This window comes from Mixophyes fleayi, chromosome 10, assembly GCF_038048845.1.
Source record: "Mixophyes fleayi isolate aMixFle1 chromosome 10, aMixFle1.hap1, whole genome shotgun sequence".
NCBI lineage: Eukaryota > Metazoa > Chordata > Amphibia > Anura > Limnodynastidae > Mixophyes > Mixophyes fleayi.
Window position 1 is genome coordinate 33,542,735 of NC_134411.1, and position 21,633 is coordinate 33,564,367.

General features: G+C 43.5%; 1 protein-coding gene across 1 annotated transcript in view; it reads left to right on the forward strand.

The window, feature by feature from the left end:
• Window positions 1–20,528, forward strand: part of TSPAN18 (tetraspanin 18) — a 99,872-nt gene extending 79,344 nt beyond the window's left edge. The window contains exons 2-8 of the mRNA XM_075188351.1: window positions 7,934–8,009; window positions 9,621–9,815; window positions 10,999–11,073; window positions 12,756–12,851; window positions 13,129–13,299; window positions 15,443–15,526; window positions 18,484–20,528. Of these exons, the coding sequence (XP_075044452.1) occupies window positions 7,947–8,009; window positions 9,621–9,815; window positions 10,999–11,073; window positions 12,756–12,851; window positions 13,129–13,299; window positions 15,443–15,526; window positions 18,484–18,531 (732 nt within the window). The 5' untranslated portion in view covers window positions 7,934–7,946 and the 3' untranslated portion in view covers window positions 18,532–20,528. The remainder of the gene's footprint in view (window positions 1–7,933; window positions 8,010–9,620; window positions 9,816–10,998; window positions 11,074–12,755; window positions 12,852–13,128; window positions 13,300–15,442; window positions 15,527–18,483) is intronic.
• Window positions 20,529–21,633: the final 1,105 nt, after the last annotated feature.

Below are 21,633 nucleotides of genomic sequence, written 5' to 3' on the forward strand. Positions count from 1 at the left end.
AGCAGGTGACCTATGGGTTATATTGATTGAAGCTGGAGATAGACCATCATAGGCTTGACCTCAAGACTTCCTTAGACTAAGAAACCCATCTGCTGCACACACAGAAAACATTGCCCTCATTTGGGCTAAACAATGTAACAAACCGAGGCAAATGGGGCAATAAGGAAGATGTTTACACATCATTGTAGTGTTCTCATTAATTAAAAAATGCCTATCGAGTTTGTTATATAGTGGAAGGAGCAGGGTCCCCCCAGCAGCACAGAGTATATCAGGAGATGAGTGATGTGTTAGTGAGGACAGAGCTGCATGTGAGAGGGGCAGTGACATGATGTGAGGAGGGGAATGGAGACGGCAGGAAACCACAGATTGAGAGTTATATAGTGGAAGGAGCAGGGTCCCCAGCAGCACAGAGTATATCAGGAGATGAGTGATGTGTTAGTGAGGACAGGGCTGCATGTGACAGGGGCAGTGACATGATGTGATGAGGGGAAGGGGGGCAGCAGGAAGCCACAGACTGAGAGTGGAAGGAGGAATAGTGATGATATGAGGCTCCTGTCACACTGATGTGTGTTTGACAGCAGAATCTACTTACATGTATGTGAAACAAAGTTCAAACATACAACTTGTCTTTTAAATCTTTCAGTTTAAAAATGTGTTCCGAGATGGAATGTATAACTGAGTGACTGCACAACGCAAGAGGCTCCCAGAGAATAATGGTTTTATTTATTTACAAATATCCTAGAAGTTAAAGTACATATTTGGGTGATGCAGTGTAATATTGAAGCAAAGTAACATTTTTGTAGTTGTGATAAACAAGTTTACCATGTCAAATATAAGAACCTAAAATTAGAAATCGTTTCATTTACAACATTTGTCAGGCTTGTGACAGAAGTACCGTGCGCATCGACAATACGTTCCTTCATAGTGATCTTTTGAAAACAGTTTTTAGGTCATAACACACTGCATTAAACAATAAATCGTTCGTTAACATTAAAGATGGTTAGGACAGGCAACATTTGAGAATGTATTAAGATATTCTTGGGACGTGCTGACACACAGTGGACAGGTATGGTATTACACCTGTGCATAATATAACTGGGATATTTGCAGGTACAGCAATTTAATAGGGATAGAAGGGGTATTGTTTTACATGCAGTGCTGCTTATAACTAGGGGATGTACAGAGGGAATGTGTACGTATATCATAGTTTATCTCTCTGTAGGCTGTGAGCAAACTCCGGGGTTTGTGTCTACAATCTCGTTGCCTGCTTGCTGCCATATTTTTGGTTCTTTATGGCTCTGACCACGCCCACAGTGACGTCACACTATACTTTGTTACCAGACAACGCCCCAAACTACTATCCAACCTCAATAAAACTGCCAGGAGATATCTGGGAGGAGCTTAAAGAGATTACAGGGAAGAGAAGAAAAACAATGGCACCTACTGAATGGTGAATTGTGCAGGCACACCATTTTCCATACTTTTATTCCTTAACATTTATATTCGCCAACTGCAAAAATAAAATAAAAAGGTGTGGCCTGTTTGTCAAGACAGATGTACCAGATAATTGTTATGTGTATTGATTCATACATATATATGTGGTTAGCACTTCTGCCTTATAGCACTGGGGCCATGAGTTCAATTCCCGACCATGGCCTTATCAGTGAGGAGTTTGTATGTTCTCCCCGTGTTTGCGTTGGTTTCCTCCGGGTGCTCTGGTTTCCTCCCACACTCCAAAAACATACTGGTGCTAACAAATTGACCCTAGTCTGTGTGTGTCTCTATCCGTCCATCTCTGTCTGTCTGTATGTGTCTGACTGTGTGCTCGGGAATTCAGATTCCCCAATGGGGCAGGGACTGATGTGAGTGAGTTCTCTGTACAGCGCTGCGGAATTATTGGCGCTAAATAAATAAATGGTAATAACAAAATTTTATATATATATATATATATATATATTTACACACACACACACACACACACACACACACACACACACACACACACACACACACACACACACACATAAGTAATGCATGTTTAAAATCACTATTATCTGATTAATTTCGCCGTACGCAGTTGACCATTTACACTCCGCAGGTCTGGCAGTAACAAGTCTTTTCCTCCCTATAATTCACCGTTGCTCTGACATTAAGAGTTCCATAATACGCCTTGAATCCCGCACAATCCGTCTTCCAAACGCACATCAACAGGCGGCGCAGCCGGTGTAAAACACTAAATATAATGTACTCTCCCAGCCTTCTGGGCTAAAAGCTTTTCATTAATGATAATGGTATACAGCGGTAGGACACTCTGTAATTAGACTAAGTATACCCGGCTGGCTGCTGGTTTTTTTAGTACATTGTTTGTTTAATGGAAGAGTATTTTATTGACTTTCTCAGTAATTGGATTTTTTTCTTTTTTTTTCTCCCCACTGGTATGGTATGTAGGCCAGGGCTCGCCGGTAAATGGCGCTCCGTGATGTTTTCCTAGGAGTGGGAAGCAGATGGGAATCACGGGATCCGTCCTGTGTTAGATATCCCAGCTCAGCAGAGTAGGGGAACATTGCCAGGACTCCTGGAGAAACAGAAAAAACATTAATTTTCATTTCTACTGTCATAAATAAAGAAATATGTTGAAAAGTTGTTCAGCTGCTGCTTTGTACATTAATAATCCTAATGATTTTAATATGCACTGGAGTAACCTTATGAAAAGTCTGACTTTAGTTTCTGTGCTCTCAAGAGCCCCCCAAAAAAATAATAATTTAGAATGAAGAGGCGTCTTGTAACATTCAGACAATTGGAAGCAGACGTTCTCATACTGCGACTGGGTTGTTAGATTTTTGATGTAGCTATATTGTTAGCCATGCAAGCTATTGTTATCTGATATCAGTCATTTCAACTTCAGAGCAGCTGGCTGCATAGTCCCTCGATAAACGTGAAGAGCGTCCATCCCTTATAAACAGTGGAGCCAGATATTTTGAGTGCCCCAGCCATGTTGAAAAGAGCGCAGTCTATTAATTCACTGGGATCTGGTAGCACTGAAGCAGTTTGTGTTCCTCGGTGAAGTCACCGGTTCCCAGTGAATGAACAGAATGCACTCAATTAAAATATTGGCCCACTGGAGATTATGCATCCGAATGGCAGACCTCTCTCCTTGGCTTTGCATCGGATGGTCCGCCCAGCGGGCAACCGCTCTCTGCTGTCGCCAGACCCTTCCGCATTATATAGATCATACTTGCCAACTAGAATTTCAGGTCGGTCTCCCGGACTCCCAGGAGAGCAGGCAATTCTCCCGATTCCCGTCCGGCTCTGCAAATTAAATGGAGGGGGTGGGGCTTAGTGGTGCCGTGTACGCGTCATTGTGGCCCTACCCCCTATTTTTATTGGCCAAAAAAAATGATGACTGCTTTGGGGACGGGGCTAATGACACAATTCTTTAAGCCCCGCCCCCACACACACCCCTGCCTCCCGGGACACAAGGGATCACTTGAGATATCTTTTATATGTCTTTTACATGCACCGAATTCTGGAGGATGTATCTATATATGAAACCTCTCAAGGGACCATATCAGAGCGACTACCCTGATTGAATGCCATTCTTTTGGGTTTTTTTCAAATAAGTGTATTTACTGAGGGACATTTGTTCCCCTGCCTGTCATTAATTTCACGTGGTGGTAATGATATAACCTATATCCACTTATAAAGAGTTTTTTTTCTATAGAATTGGGTTTTTAAGTGTTTAGCAGTATTATACTATATATTGTGTTCTCTTTTTCCCTATGATTTGTGGAGCATCAAAAAATCCCCCCTCGTTCTCTTGATGAATTGTGAGAGAATTACCCATTTGGAATAAAGGATTAGAGATTTGGTCGTATCTGTTTATGAACTGTGAGAGACCTTTTTTTTGGTTAAAAAGAAGATTAAAGACTCTTTTCAAATGGACTATTAATTGAAATAAGCTTAGAGAATGGATTACATTTGAATGAATATTGTACTCTCTCTATCATATACCGTATCTTCATCTGTGTTCTTTGTCTCTGCGCCTGTGGTTGACACAGTATTCTTAGCCTAAATCCATTATTGTTTGAGTGAAGTGGGACTCTTGTTGTTCTCACTGTGGCTGCATTGTACAGGAGGCGCTTATTAAGGGAGAAAATCTTTTTTTTTTTTTTGTTAGAATTAATTTACCTTCCTATCTGATCTTATCCAATTAGATCATTTTTCTTGGCCGTTCAGAATGACCATAAGGAGGGACAAGAGCAGGTCAGTGTAGAGAACATTTATCTTCATGCATGCCATGTTTTCAGGATCTTCCTCGTTGGGTAAAAATGGAATACATTAATCCCCAATTACCAGTTCACCCTTGTACGATTAAGGAAATACATGACCTGTTAATACTGCAGAGCGAAACCTTGCTTTAGATCAGTGGTCAGGGAACAGGGGTAAATTACTCCAAATGGGGTAAAAATTAAATTCCTGGGGATAATGTCTGCAACCTCCTACTTACTGGCCTCCCTCTCTCCCACCTTGCCCCCCTCCGCTCTATTCTCAATGCGGCGGCTAGACTAATCTTCCTCTCTCGCCGCTCCATCTCCGCTTCCCCTCTCTGCCTTGCCCTTCACTGGCTCCCCATCCCCTTCAGAATCCTGTTCAAACTCCTGACCACCACGTACAAGGCCCTCTCCCAGTCTACTGCCCCCTATATCTCTAACTTCCTCTCCATTCACACTCCTGCCCGCTCCCTGCGCTCGGCAAATGACCGTCGCCTCTCCTCCACTCTGACCACCTCTTCCCACTCCAGAATCCAGGACTTCTCCCGTGCTGCCCCCCTTCACTGGAACGACCTCCCCCGCTCCATCCGTCTCTCTCCCAATCTGTGCTCCTTCAAATGGGCACTCAAAACCCACCTGTTCCTTTAAAGCCTACCAATCTTCCACCTAACCCATTCTACCCGCCCCTATTCTGCCCCTTACACGTCAACTGGCTGCCTTTGTGCTTGAGTTTTGTTCACCCTCTCTTAGGATGTAAGCTCATTTGAGCAGGGCCCTCTTCCCTCCTGTCTCCATACCTGTTCTTCTGCTCCGTCTGTACTGCATCAGCCTGCCTGGAGCCTCTGAAGTTTTGGTATTTATTGTTTACTGTTCAGTTATGTCTCACCCTGTATAGTCTACTGTTTGTACTGTGTACGGCGCTGCGGAACTCTTGTGGCGCCTAACAAATAAATGATAATAATAATAATAATAATAATGCTGCCGATTCACCTGCTGTCAGTTGGATTGTAGACCCCTTTATATGTGAAATTGCTGTTGTACCAGAAGAGCCTCAAGGGTTGGCAGAGGCACTTCTTGAGCTTCGATGCAATAATGAAGCACATATTACATTTGAAAACACAGCAGATCTGTCATATTTTTGGACGTCAACAGCTGCAAAGGCATCAAAATTGCACATGAGGAGGCAGTCAAAAAGTTGCTGCCTTTTGCAACAACCTACCTTTGCGAACAAGGATTTTCCACGCTAATGAGCATAGAAACAAAGCAGAGAAACCGATTGGATGCTGAAGACTGTATCCAAATTGCTCTGACATCAAAATGCCCCAATATTGATGCTCTCGCATCAAAAATGAAGCAACATCATTTCTCCAAAACCTGAAGTTTTGAAGTTGAAGCTTTCAAAGAAATTTTGAATAGATTCAATAAAATTTTGAATTCCAATAATTATTAATATATGATTTCCTTCCTTTCAAATCAAGGGGGTAATGTCGGCATTTCCAAATATATTTGTGGGTAAAGGGTAAAAAAGTTCCCTGACCCCTGCTTTAGGTAGTATAAGGAAGACTAATTGAGTGACTGAAGAAAGAGATATCATCAGGTTAGACCTAACAGTCGTGCAGGGCTCTCTATTAGAGAGACTCGACCACTTCGTGATCCCAAATGAAGAAAGCAGAGAAGATAAAAAAAAAACATTAACTTGATATTTAATTTTTATAACATTATTTAACGGGCAGTTCCCAATATTTATAGGAATAAAACCGTTTTGTTTTAAGTGTTTACCTATAAGGAGAACAAGTCTTTATATTTGCTATTAATCCCACACTTCTTGTTGGCACTTGAGCTCCTCTGAGCAACAGGGGAAATATTACGTTGCGTCCCTGAGTACGGATGTCAGCTCTTCAGCCCATCCTGCTCCCCAGTGCAGCTGATTGAAGTGTGAGGTCGGCCTACAGCATTATAGGGGGGGGGGTCTGGTCTGTGCTCTCTTACAATGTTTTAAGTGGCTTTAGTGAGAATGGATGATCAGCGGATCTCTCTGCAGCCGATAGAGCTCCACTTACTGTGATTGAAGTGTGGATTGTATCCCTGGCAGCTCTCCACACGCTGACCCGTCTTCAAGTATCAATCAGCCGTGTCTACACCTCCCCAGTGCCGGATTGTGTAGCAGGTACACCATGTACTTGATTAATTTAAAACATAATTAAGAGTTGCTCATGGTTCAACATGTTTGATGAGCTAATCTGACATGGGCTTAAAACAATCTGTAAACAGTGTAACAATAGTTTAGTCTCTCCGCAGCGTGCACAGTATCTGCATTCAGGATGTAGCGATGACTTTCTGTAAATACTTAGCAGAAAATGTTTCTGGGCAGTTAGTGTGATGTAGTTGGAATGAATGGGGTTCAGTAAGTCAATGGATTTGTTGCTGCTCTATAAAGTTTCTCTAGTGGCAATGGTACAATGGACCAGCTACGGGAAATTATAATGTCTCACGTTTATCACAGTCAGTTATGGAGGTGAAGGTTGGGAGAGATTAAAGATCTTTTTGGGAAATGCAGTTACCACTTAGGAGAAAGAACTTAGTACTGGAATAGATTGGCCACCCGTAGCTCCTTCTGTTCACATAGGCAAACCAGGGGGGTTTCCTAGTGCCTGGAAACCCCACCTCCAAGCCTGGGGCACTGTATAATTGAGGTGGCTGGACCCTACCCCCGCTTCACACGGCTCTGCTTGAAAAGGGAGAGCTGCGTGCACCTAACAGTAGTGCACGCAGCATTGCCCATGTATATTATAGGGATAGAAAGAGTTGGATAGCAGCTGCCAAGCACTAGCTAATATTATAGCCATGCCCCGCATGCATGCTGCTCACACCCACTGGTGGCGTGGTGTGCAAACTCCCCCCCCCCCCCCCCCCCCTTTACAAATCCTGCGATTGTCCCTGGTCCAGATATTCTGTAATCCTAACACCATGTTTTTGATTTTAGAATCGGTCTTAAGAATGGTCTAAGGATTAAAGAATGACTTGTTTTTATTGAGCATGCAGCTGATTGGGTGGTTTTGCCCAGCCAATCAGGAGTAGTGGGTGATAAATAAGACTCCTCCCACTTCAGAATTCTGAATGTCAGTACCATGACTGAGCTAAAATTTCCAATAGCCTTTAGCTAATATGGAAACCATATCTGAGCTATAAGGAATTGCTCCATCGACATCTCTGTCGATGGAGCAACAAAGATCTGTGTGAACGATATCCTTGAACAAATATATAAAGAGTGGAACGTTTATTGGATCATTCATCAGAGACCCAGGACGGAATACAAGCCAGGCTCCCTAGCATAGTGTTTGATATCATTAATTAAAAATAAAAATCTGAATTTACACTGGAACTAGTAAAGTTCCTGATTATGGGCAATTGCGCTCTCTGCCTCAAACCAGCCATGATTGTCCTAGCGAATGCTGAATAGTAAGAGGGGTTTTACACTTTTGACATACAACGCCCCACCGATGGTCGGAATCAAAACCCTGTGAGGGAATAATGCTAACTACTGTGCCACCGCTCACAAAACACATTCATAGCGTTTATTATTATTTTCTATACAAAGAATTTTATATTTAAAGTGTTGTCCTTGTGATTGACCTTTAACCCCTGCCTTTGGTTGTTTGCAGGAGAAGCGGCAGGATGGAGGGCGACAGTGTGAGCTGCGTGAAATACCTCATGTTCATCTTCAACTTCTTTATATTTGTGAGTATGGGCTCCTGTTTCCTCTCCTCTAAATTCCCAACATCGACTAAATCGTGGGTGTGGTCAGTAACGAAGTCTCGCTATCTTCTGAGCTGGACCAATAGGGATGAAGATGCAGCCTGGTCGGATCACTAGGAACCTCCTGGCTTCCCGGAGGCATTTGGTGCCATAGGGAGATGTTGCCCACATTGGGCTTTATGTAGAGTTGGACAGTGGTCCAAAACGGAAGCGCAAAATTAGATTTTCCGCACTGTGCGTGCGCAGTTATAGGAGCACGACGCAGACTGAGACGTATATGCCCGTTGCGGCTCTACGCGTAGAGAGGCAGTACAAGGAAGGTGTGGGGTAGTGGAGCCACAGTACAGTGACAGTGTCTTTTATTTTGCATAATAAGTATTATTAAACATTGTCCATAGAGAAAACCATAGCGTCACCCAAAGGTGAAATTATTTTGTCTTTTAAGTTGCCTTTAATTGCATGGTTGTGGCTTCGTCCTCCCTGGTGCATGATCCGTGGCGATGATGCCATCGGCAAAATCTGCACTAGGCTGTGCCAGCCAGAGCTGGTGGCCCTATAGCGGGAATACATGCAGCGTGGGACCCACTAGCACAGTCCCAGCCAGATCTACGGCGGTCAGCATAGGACTGAAAACAATGTCTCTTCCCACTAGGAGTAACCGGCCCCCTGCTGATAACACTAGGACTGTTCAAGGGTGGTGGCTGTGGCTTATTAAAGGGTTAAATTATCATTTTGTCTGTGGTGCACTATAGGACCCAGCGTGTCCACATATAATTGGTTGAGCATGCTGGTGCTTGTTGTGCTACAAGTTCCAGCATTCCCATGGCTGCCAGGATACACGAGCAACCAGAAGTGCCAGCATGCCCAGGCAACCAGGGGCCACTGGGACCTTTAGCACAAGGGAAAAATTAAAATAAAAATCATGCACCAAATGAACAATAAATTGAATTGCAATAAATACACCTGGTGCTGCCCAGATCTCCGCTGCAACCGAGCTTATGATGCAGACTATGGTCTGAGGTCCGGGTGTGAGACATTTCCCCGGTTACTGGAGCGCTGCTAAGAGCTCATTGTCAGCATCATATAATCATCTCGCTTTAAGCACACGTTGATGTGCGCATTTTGCATACTATTCAGCGTCGCATGTGTCACACATCACAACAGTCCCAGCTGTCGGGACTGTCGGTCAGACGTCTCTAGATAAATGACGGAGGTTCCTGTGGAGGGAACTGCACCAAAGTACCATTGTAGAGAAGGGAATTTTGCTAAAAAAAAAAAACACACCATATTTTTTTGCATAAATGTAATGATTTATTTTGCATAATATTCTAAAGTAGTATTAAATATTGTCCATAAACAAAACAATAGTCTCCCCTGAAAGTTGAACTCATTGTCTCTTTAAGTTGCCTTTAGTTGCATGGTCCTGGACCATGGGAAGCGCCCTAGAAGTCGCCAGGTTCTGAATAAGTACCTTAAGCAGCCGCTGTCCTCGCTGTGACATCTGCAGAAGGGTGGTACTCTCATATGTTGGTGTAACACAGATCTGACTGCAGTTTCCTGTCTGTTTCACCCTATGTCTCCTCTTTATCCTAGCTCGGAGGAAGCTTTCTGCTCGGACTTGGGATCTGGGTCATTGTTGACCCCACTGGTTTCCGGGAGATAATCGCTGTCAATCCCTTGATGTTCATGGGCGCCTACCTCGTCTTGGCTATGGGAGCCATGTTGTTCCTGCTCGGATTCTTGGGCTGCTGCGGGGCAATCCGGGAGAACAAGTGTCTACTGCTGTTCGTACGTATCGCCCTCTACCTCCTCACTTATACGTGTCTATAGATCAGGGTGCACAGTGTCACCCCAGGGGAGCCTGTAACTCTCTGGATACTAAGGGTCCGTCAGTAAATATTTATGGTCACTGCCTCATCTGTGATGAATTGGAACCAGTGGAAAATGTTTTCTCTTACAGTTCCCTGTGACTTGGGGTCGTACAGCTGTGATCTACACTAAGCATTTCCCCAGCTGTCTACACAATGGTTTTAGGAACTGTTCTTGTAACCATTGAATACTGGACAATACGGTTACAATCCAATTGTATTGGATCATTGCAATCTGATTGAACATGGGCACAGTTTGCTCCCACACATTGAAGGTCCCATTACACATGTCCAATCGGATTGTAATAGAATTTGTCTGTACACTCGACTCTGCTTTAAGAGTCAATGACTTTGTGCCCAAGAAGATTAAATCCAATCCAATCAGATTTTGATTGTAGAGGTGGGTTCACACATTGTACAGTGATTGACCAAGTTTGTAAAATTGACCAACCAAAATAGTCATAAGCATTTTTATAGGGGTGCTACAATCGAAATTGCTGAATTCTGAGTGGATAAAGTGTTGCACAAAATATTGGAATTCTTGACAGCTGTCACACTGGTTTGTCACTTTTGATTGTATTACAAAACAATAGGAACCTGTGTTATCTTATAGTGTGACCAGAGGGGCTGTAGGGGGTCCCTGAGTGAACAGAGCCAGAGAGATCGCTGAGCTGAGAGCGAACGGCTCTGCATGTAAATATTTAGTGGTCCTGTACACACAGGGATTCCAAAAAAACAAAAGGACATTTAGTTTACATGTGATTACATGCTGCTTAATATAGGAAAGGTATGATAATGAGTTAAGTACCATCAGCCAATCGTATGTGGCTAGAAAGTGCTGCCCGTGTTCTCATCATCACTGCGTAAATTAGTTATTATCACTTTTATAATACACAATGAGTGTTTTGGGCAATGAGCGTATTTTCTGGTAAACTTGTGACGCTGGAGTTCCCCTTTAAAAAATGAGATTAAAGAGTTCTAGAAGCCTCACGCATACAAGTGATGATTATATTGTGTCTGACATCTTCTCTGGGTTCTGCAGATTCAGCACATCCTCCAAGTAACTGCTAAATACTGTAATTATATCATATTTTCTCTTTCAGTTCTTCATGTTTATTCTGGTGATTTTCCTAGCGGAGCTGTCAGCTGCTATTTTGGCGTTCTTGTTCCGGGAGAATGTAAGTGCCACGTTCCTGCTGGCTTTAACTCTTTTGTTGCCTAATGTCATTATGCTCATTTCAAGTAGTGTGCACGCGTGTTACACTGGGGTTGGGGGAACATTCGTAATTGTTTCCAGCTCACTTATGTCTGTGTGTTTCCAGATTGGAGCCGCTTACAGCGGTGGATCCCAAGCATTCTCTGTTTGAGGGATCCTTGGCGTTTTTTCAAGGCACCCCAAAGCCAAAATAGTTACCAAGTAGGCCCCCGCCTTGCTTACCACTGGCCCTGGTCGCAGCACCTCTGTGAATTCGCCAAGGTACTCCAGGGAGCCGCGGAGCACAGTCTGAGAACCTTCGGCTTATGGGCATCTTATAGGTGATGAGTAGAACTTTGAGTAAAAATCAATTCTGTACAGCAGCGGTTCCCGAAGTGTCTGTCACAGGGGTGCCGTAGCCAGGGGGGAAAAAAACTTACCAATCCAGCGGGGCCGGGACCCAGCATCCTCCTCACTGAATGTCGGATGTGACGTCATCACGTCCGACATATTCAGTGAGAAGCAGCGGGAGAGAGGAGGATGTTCGGTCCCGGCGCCTCCGAATCGGTAAGAAGACAGAAGAGAAGACAGAAGAAAGAAGGCCAAGTATGGTAAGTAAAGAAACGGAGGGGGAATGGCGATGGGAAACAGCAATGGAGCGGCAAAGAATGAAGGCGGAGGGGCGCAGAGTGCGCGGATGAAGGCGGAGGGGCTCAGAGTGCGCGGATGAAGGCAGAGGGGCGCAGAGTGCGCGGATGAAGGCAGAGGGGCGTGGATAAAGGGGCACAGAAATATAATTGAAAAAAATATATAAAAATATTCTTTTCCCTAGGATTAATGTGTATTATTTTTGCAAACAACTGAGTATTTCTGTCCTGACCTAAATACTTCTTACGTTACTTTGACCCAGCTACTTATAAAACAGGACTGCTTGGTTATTATTTTGGAGGGGTGCCTTGAAAAAATTATTTAGACTCTAAGGGTGCTGCGAACTGAAAGTTTGTGAACCACTGGTCTACAGCATTACTACATGACAATCAGACCTGCATTGGTCTGTGCGCTTCTCATGACCTGAGCGAGACTAGACTCAATGGAGCATAAAGACGTCATTATCTGGTACTTTTCTCACCTCTTTTTAATTGTACACCAGCTACCAGGAAGAGGTCTGACACAAACTTCACACAACCAACTTTATATATTTCGGATTAAGACATCATCATCATCATCATCATTTATTTATATAGCGCCACTAATTCCGCAGCGCTGTACAGAGAACTCATTCACATCAGTCCCTGCCCCATTGGAGCTTACAGTCTAAATTTCCTAATATAGCCACACACACAGACAGAGAGGGAGACAGACAGACAGGGAAAGACTAGGGTAAATTTTTTGATAGCAGCCAATTAACCTACCAGTATATTTTTTGGCGTGTGGGAGGAAACCGGAGCACCCGGAGGAAACCCACGCAAACACAGGGAGAACATACAAACTCCACACAGATAAGGCCATGGTCGGGAATTGAACTCATGACCCCAGTGCTGTGAGGCAGAAGTGCTAACCACTAGGCCACTGTGTTGCATAAGACACTTATGTAAAACATCTTCCAGTTATTTCTGTACGTGTTTTAGAGTTCACATTTTCTCATTTCACTTTACTTCCCTGTAGCTGACCAGAGACTCGTTCACCAAGGACCTGAAACGACACTACACGGGCAACAGCACCGACGTCTTTACATCCACCTGGAACTCTGTTATGACTACGGTGAGTTTGGCAATTATGGAATATATTTTATTGTACAAAAGACAAAGTTTGGGACGGCGATGGGGCATAAGCGTTCCCTGCAAAGCATGGACTGTTTTTCCCATCTCCTAACTGCCGACTGTGGTTAACTGACCGAACCACAAGAATACTGTAATATTATATTATGTTGGCTCATCTGGTTAGATTGAGGTTTAGTGAATACACCGATCACATATCCACCACTTGAACCCTCTTCTCGTGATCGTTTGGTTGATGCTCCTGTTGTTCTCGTTCGCAGTTTGAATGCTGCGGAGTTAATGGACCAGAAGATTTCGGTGACACTTTGCAATTTAAAACTCATATGCACCATCCCGTGCCGGAGGCCTGTTGCAGAAGGAACGTCCTGCGCAGGGACAAAGAGATCGTGAGCGGCACAGAATGCATGATGGGGATAGAGATGAACAGACAGGTAAAGACACAACAGGCTTATAGGTCACTCTCCAAACCCTGCGCAGAGCATTACACACACTGGATGTGAGTGGGGCGCTCACATTACACACACTGGCTGTGAGTGGGGCGCTTACATTACACACACTGGCTGTGAGTGGGGCGCTCATATTACATACGCTGGTTGGGAGTGGGGCGCTCACATTTATTATTGTTGAATGTTGTGAATAATAAACGTTTGTTTCTCAGCCATAATACGATAGGGTAATTATCCTCCTTTAACAATGGCTATATTAGTGCTGCATACTAGATTTTATAACATACTCATTTCTATTTTACATATAGTTTTACATTGAATTTTCACATATTATAATTAAGATATATTACAGCAATGTCATATCATAACTATACATATGCCAAATATTTATTACATTTACATACAGGTTAGCAATTAAGCAAATTTAAGCATCAGTACAGAATGAGGAAGACCCGAAACTGGTGCCTGAGACACAGGGCGGAGTTTGACTTTTTGTTTTTTAGGGTGAGGTGCTTTAGCAAAGCCCTGCCCCCTGATTGGTGGAGTTCCATCCATTCAGCAGAGTGTGGATATCTCCCACTACTGCGATTGGTGAATAGCCAGCATCATCCACCAATCCTTGTGCTACTTGGTATAATATTATGACACTGTAGAGTGGCTGAGGAGCAGGGAAGGATCCTTACTGGCTACGGTCAGATCCTCTGCCGTCCGCATCTAGGTAGTGCGCAGTCACAGAGATCGCCCCCTCTAGATCCTCCACCATTGAGAAGGGAAACTAAAATAGTAAGGGGTGTGGATGATCTCTGTAATGAGGAAACTAGTTTACAATGGAGAAGGGACATTTAAGGAGGGAATATGGTGACTATCCTCATGACCCATACAGACCTCTCGCCAAACCTGGTCAGTATCTGGTCCCATAGAAGGGAATATACAAAATATGATCTCCAACTGTAGAGAGGTCTATCTAGTAATAAAAGTGAAAATGTGAAATACACTCACACGAGCAGGTAGTTGCGGACACTGTGGATTTATTACACTAAGGACCGGGCATCTTCCTAGTAAAACAGAAAATACAAGTCTTCTGCTAGTCATTATCCCATACGATGGTACCAGGGATTGTTGCCAACGTAGATTTTGGAAGGAAGGATTTTCTCCTCTCGTAAAGCAAATTGGATAATACTTTATGGGGATGTTTCATCTCTGCTGCATCAATTTTTGGGTATTATATGTATGAAGGATTGAACCTGAGCTTTATAAACAAGTCTCTTTTTCAACCAAAATAACTATATATCAAAACATAAATACTATCCACAGAGTGCACTGGAGGGGGGTGGGGCCGAGGAGGGAGAGGGGTATTCACATCTGGGGATAGGCAGAGGAGGGAGAGGGGTATTCACATCTGGTGATAGGCAGAGGAGGGAGGGTTATTCACATCTGGTGATAGGCAGAGGAGGGAGGGTTATTCACATCTGGTGATAGGCAGAGGAGGGAGAGGGGTATTCACATCTGGTGATAGGCAGAGGAGGGAGAGGGGTATTCACATCTGGTGATAGGCAGAGGAGGGAGAGGGGTATTCACATCTGGTGATAGGCAGAGGAGGGAGAGGGGTATTCACATCTGGTGATAGGCAGAGAGCACCGAGGAGTTTCTGAACAGTCTACAATACATGGCCATAGAACACCCAACCAATTTGTATGGCCGACGCCTAAATGGCAACTTGGGCCCACAAGCAGTAAGCTCTGATATACGGTCACATCGGTGCCTGCGCCATCCTTATAATAAATCGGTCATTGTTCCCTATGACAGTCTCTGCCATTTGTTCATAGCCTTGGTGACCCCATAGAACATAACACACAACTTGTTTTTTTAGAGCGTTAAGCATCATCCTGCATTGGGATATGAGCTAATAGGAGAGTTTGTCATTGGGACCATTGACCGCTCTCTCATTTACTTTCGAAGACGTTGGCTGTGGTTGACCATCGTCAACTGTGTAGTTTGTTATACTCTGGTTTAGGATAGACCCATACTGGTAATCCGGTCTCCTTCCTTCCTATAATGGGTGACTGAAGAACGCAGAAAGACCAGTCTCGGCCGTCCACTGATCTACCTTCTTTGTGTCTCTCCTTAGGGATGTTACTTAACGATACTCAATTCTTTGGAACCGTACGTGTATATAGCGGGAGCGTTGGCCATCGGTGTGCTGGCTGTTGAGGTAAGATATGAACAGAAAATATACATTGTAATTAATGGTTGGACTTGTTAAATATATCAGGACCCTTAGATTCCTCTTTATCTTTTGCCTTTGGAGCATAACTGCCAAAGGTTAGTTTGTGGCATTTATATTACAAAATGTTTTAGTTCATTCGGTTCTCAAATAAAAAGTGTATCATGTGTTGATATATTTAAGTGTGAAACGTGCTGAGCCCTGGCTGTCTATCATAATGAATAGTGTACTGGTCTCCTAAAAATATATTTGCACCAAAAATATTGTGCTCTATGTTTTACATTAGGTCTGTAGGCATTTTAAAAGGATTGATTTAATTAGGTTACTTTAAACCTGCAGTGTGCTCTGTTTCCCAGTAGAGGGCGCTGCAGTCATACAGCCAGTACAAACATTTTTGCAATATAATTGATCTTCTCACATAATAAATCAGTTCCTGCTTTACCCAACTTCTGACCAAGTTACTGATAATAAAGGACACAAAACAGAGCTGGGCAAATAAAGAGTTTATCAAAATACAAAGATTGTGTGGTGGAGGAGAAAACAATAATCAGTTCGGTTAGAACCAGTGCTCCTGATATCAGAGAGTGGGGCATATTTAATAAAGCACGATAGTGCTTTTAACGGGTCATTAAGGTCCCACAGTGTCCTCCGCAAATTTATTAAGGGGGCATCGCAGCAGATATCATGGATATCTGCTGCTTTGCATTCCTCTTCGTTTTTGGGAGCAGTCACCATTCAACAGAATGGTGACTGCTCCTGGCCGCAATCTAACAAGTCCCGGAAAAACATTTTTTCCGGGAACTTGTCATGTTAATGTACAGCTGAAGCTGGCGTACATCATCCAAATTGAAGAAATCTAATGCTGTCAGCTCTGCTCCGAAGAGCAGAGCTGGACAGCGCATGTGTGGAGGGATCACATGATCCCTCCCTGTCACTCACAGCTCTCTCTCTGCAACTATCGTTGCAGAGACAGAGAGGGGATCTGTGTGCGCATGTCCAGTTCTTGGAACTGGACATGCGCAATTGAAGAGTGAAGAGAAGACCCGAAGACAGCGCTTCCGAAGAGGGGGGTAAGTATGATTTTTTTTTTATCACTGAAACAGCAGTTTTTCGGAACTGCTGTTTCTGTGCAGGGCTGTACATAAATGTGAGAAGTAGTTAAATCCTTATCATTGCGATAAGGATTGAAAACTACTTTTCACTTTATGTGAATATTGATAAATGTGCCCCAGTGTCATTTACCCTCTCACTATCATTACATGGGGAATCATTACACCTGGACGTATCCTTATCCTTAGGTTTCCTTTATGGCAATCATCTAAGAACCCGCGTCTCTTCTGGGCTGACTGTACTGAAACCAAACCTTCGAAGGGAGGCCGGGTTCAACCATTACATAAATAAAGCTAGTGCTCATCACGCATCTAAAAAAGCCCAGCGCACACTCCAACAACCGCAGAAAGGAGGAAGTGTCAGTTGCTGCGTTGCAGCCCTGTGAACGAAAGATTGGTCAACTAGCCCGATCCAATCAGGGCCCTTGTAGAGGAAATATTAAGTAAAATCCCTGTGGGCCCTTGTTCCAAAAGGAACAAGATACCAAAGCACCATGATGGCCGTGGGCAGGAAGTTAGCAAAGAGGCCAAACAGAGCTCTGCAAAACATTCGACTTCCACCAGCCAAACTGCTGGATGCTTTGTACCGATGCACCATCTACAGCCCCAGATGTGGGTGCCCCCATCAGAAAAAAAAATAGGTGACTTGGACTCCCCACTTTTGTAATTGGGCCCAAAAGAAAGAAAGACAGACAGAAAGAAAGCTCTGGTGCAGACCTCTGCCGTTTGTAGGCTACAGCTTATCAGTACTCAACCCACTGCCGCAGGGTGGTAGGGGCAAGAAACTGCTCTGGCAACTGTTCTATGCCAGCTTGACATTCTGCCAGACGTAAGCAAGACAAGGAGAACCAATGAGGGCCACCTAGGTGCACACAACTCAGTCACAGCAATAGGGAACAGTTCCAGCAGCACAACTGGCACTAACCCACTCCCCAGGCCAAGCTGCAGCGCACCAATCACTGGTGGAAATTGGCCCTAAACCTGACCGCCCCTGCAGCACCCTTGAGAAGCTGCCAATCGCTCCTGGGCTCAGGCCATAAGTGCACTCTGTTAACTGCCGAAGAAACACGTCCTAGACTACCAAATCCTCCATAATCTCATTGGAAGGGGGATATGGCAAAATCTGCAAGCAGGAGCCCCTCCTCCGGGCCCTACACCGCCCGGGGACCCAGGCGGCGCCTACTGCCCTGGCAATCAGCAACTGGAGGCATTGCCTTTGTTCTACAACATGCAGACTAGAGCCAGAACACTGACAGCCTGGGTAATTTATAAAGTGGCCTAAATGACCTCCCACAATGACACAGTAATGGGCGTAGCGAAGAATCACTTTATCCCCATAGAGAGGCACATTTAACATTATGAATACTTTGTTTTTCATCTCTTTTGGACTTAATTCATCCCTTCATTATAATTACTATAACAAGTCACCTGTTTATAGAGCACCAACTCCCCACCAGTGTGAGCTGCATTCAGTCCTGTCAATCAAACCCCCCCCCACCCCCCCTCCAGTCAGCCATAGCATACACTTCTCCACACCGCAGCGTGAAGCATCTAAAGAGAAGATTAAGAGCACACTGTGACTGAAGTGTATTCACTCATTTTAAACCCTCTGCTGCAGCCACACTTTTAAAATGCATTTAAATTAACCCCACGGCCTAATATCTAATACCTGAGGAAGTCTCAAGACACAAACTCATTGTGATCATACAAATATTCCTGACTAATGTCAGCATTGGCTGCGGTATAAACAGTTATTATGTAACAATATCGTGTGTTCTCCTCACTGAGGACAATGTAACCCACTTCCTAAAGTTCTTTTGTGTTTTTGATCCACAGCTCTTTGCCATGATATTCGCCATGTGTCTGTTCAGAGGAATCCAGTAAGAAGTATTCCGGGGACTAAAATACTGTGTGCCAAACTGTGAGGGTCTCCCACGTCCCATCCGCCAAGAATATAATCTTGTTTCCAAGCCGCCACCACCACATTTGGGGCTCCCAACAGCAAAAGTGTTACTGTGAACTGACAAACGGACCCACCCTCCCCCTGACGTACTGGCTTTTGTTTTCATCCAGACCCCCAGCTTGTGGCGACTGCACTGGAACTGAATAACCTCTGGAAAGTATCAGCTGAACAAACATTGATTTAGCTCCAGAAGATAATTGTATATAACGTTGATCAGATCACAGACGACCTGTTCTCAAGTCCATAGGTTTGTGTTAGGTCAGATGGAGGTGCCAGAGCTGATCCCGGACTAGCAATAAACCCTGTACTTAGACGGGGGGTTCACCCCCAACGCTGTCCTGTGCACTAGAATAGGATGATACAAACGTCCTTGTTCTTCGCTTACTCCGGGTATTGCCTGGTGGAGTAAACGTTTTGTATTCTAGCACAAATGCCAAGCATTAATTTAAAGATACACTGTAGGTATTAGGTGGACCAGATAGAATTTACCATTAGATATCAGTTTAGTGCGCAGTACGACATTAGTGCTACAGAGAAAGTGCAACGCCGTGTGCGAGGTACACAACAAACTGAAGTGTTCACCTAGTTCGCCACTGTATTGTCAGACCATGAACACCTTGCAGCAATGATCTGGAATTTTCTAGAACAGTATATTTTTATTAGCATTTGTCATTATCAATCATTCTATGGTATTTTGATACAAGTGAGACACCATCCGTAGTGTACATCGCAAGAATACAATCCACAACAAGTGTAGTACATTTGCTTTAAAGGGACGTCAACAATACAGATTATGGGTTCTTGGCACTATAGTAAAAGCCTTGAAATGGCACCGACTATAGACTATCACACGATGTTCTATGTAATAGTTTGGTGTCGGATCCCCTAGAACAGGTCTGGCCAACCTGAAACTACAAGTCTCAGCATACTCTGCCAGCTATCCATCTACTAGTAAAGCTTGCTGGTACTTGTAGTTTCACAACACCTAGAGAACCACAGGTTGCCTTAGAATTAAGGAAGAGCAATGCATCTCTCCTGTGGATGTAGCAAATATTTCCTAATTACGTGAAAATGGTTTTTGCTTATTCATAATGACAATCAGCAGCTTTTCTTCAGATTTAAAACAAAATTCCAAAACCAGACAGACATTGAGATGTGAACAGAGTAAGGATCGGTGGGGTGGCTGCAGAATATATAATGTTACAGGTTATTACTCAACAGTTCATGGCAATTTCATTGAATCATTTTGAAACTGTGATAACCGTCCCATTAACACAAGCTTTGATCACTGCCTATTAGAGTGAGATGTGAATACATATAAGAGACACTTATTTTCTTTTTTAACATATGCATTTGTGCAGGTGTTTTTTTTTTGCAATTATTAATTTATCATAACTTTATATTACATCAGCCTTTGAATTGTTTTTATACGTCATTGCTTAGGGGCAAACTTTGCACTAAATTATATAAAACATTTTTCTTTTCACATTGGCACCACCTAGTGGTAGATCAGCAGAACTGCACCGTTCTACGCTTGTTTATAACATGATCTCGATTTTGAGGTGTAGTAGCCCTTAAAAGGGGGATCTGATGTCCCCATATTAAAATTAAGTTGGTTCATTGAAAACATAAAAGGAGCTTCTGCAACTCTCATTTTATCCTCCCATTACGTTAGCTGTAAACATCTTTTTAAGCTGCTAGATTTTCAGATTAATCTGCCTCCTTTCCGATAGCAGAGCAGGTTATTAGCATTAGGGAGGGGCTGCTACCAATGTTGGCTTGTGAGACTGGTCAAACCTACCAGCTGAAATGATTTATCTTTGGTTTCTGGATGAATCATGAATCAAAATGTTAATTCAATATAACTGCCCCCTTAACACAACAATATGTTGCTGACAACAAATTTTCTTCAGTGTACATGTCTGCAGACAGTAGAAGCAACTTTATTTTTTAAAACCAATATTTTTAGCCTATTAAATGATTGGAAAGTGGTGACATCAATGGGTATACAGCACTAGTTTCTAGGCAATGGGCTGCATTGTCTTGCATATTGGCTCCACCCACAAAATGGCTGCCTCCACGGTCTCCAGTACACTATTAGACATGGCGAGAAGCCACTAACTGTTCAGAGGTTTTATTTTCAGACCTTAAAAAGGCAGCCATGTAAACATGAAAGTAGTATATTAAACACTATGGTAAGACATGCTCCATCATTTTCATTTTTCCATTATATCTTAATTTAAAGACATAAAAAAATTTAACCTGTGCCTTTAGCCAGAACCGGTTCTACAGAACACCAGCTACTAATAACGGTATGGAAGTGATAGAGACAGCATGAAAGGGACATTCACATACAATATGGTTATAAAGACCCTCAAGCAGAACCACAATGCTTCTGGCATCTGTATTATACACAAATACATCATTGAAAACAGACAACCTATTTAAAAGGAATAGTGGAGGTGTTGCCCATAGCAACCAGATTCTAGCTGTACATTCTAGAACATGACAGCTAGAATCCGATTGGCTGCTATGGGCAACACCTCTACTATTCCTTTTTAGAAGGTTTGATGAATCTACCACTAATCACCGCTTGCCCCAGGACCCACGTTAACAGTAATGTAATATTCTGCTACAAAAAGGACAACTGTCTACACTCGCTCAGCTGTAAGATTGTGGGGACATGTCTGTCCTAAAGAACATAGGATTATGTATGCACTTTTATAATACTGGACTGATATACATAGGCAATTTTATAATTGCCCAGTGATTGTGATGTACACACTACATTAGTGGCTCCTGAATAAGGGTTCGTTGATCCATAAGTAGAACAGGGTCACAGTATAAATATTGCTCACAGTGGACACTGGTGCAGCAAGAATTATTTTGCATCCACGTTCAATCCACTATGAACATTGGTGCAGACTGTGGCTCTGTCCTTCATAGGGATCAATGCTCCCCATCACTAGAGGCATTAACACTGTGCAGATTAAAACAGCCCAAGCCCTGCTCTGTAATAAAGG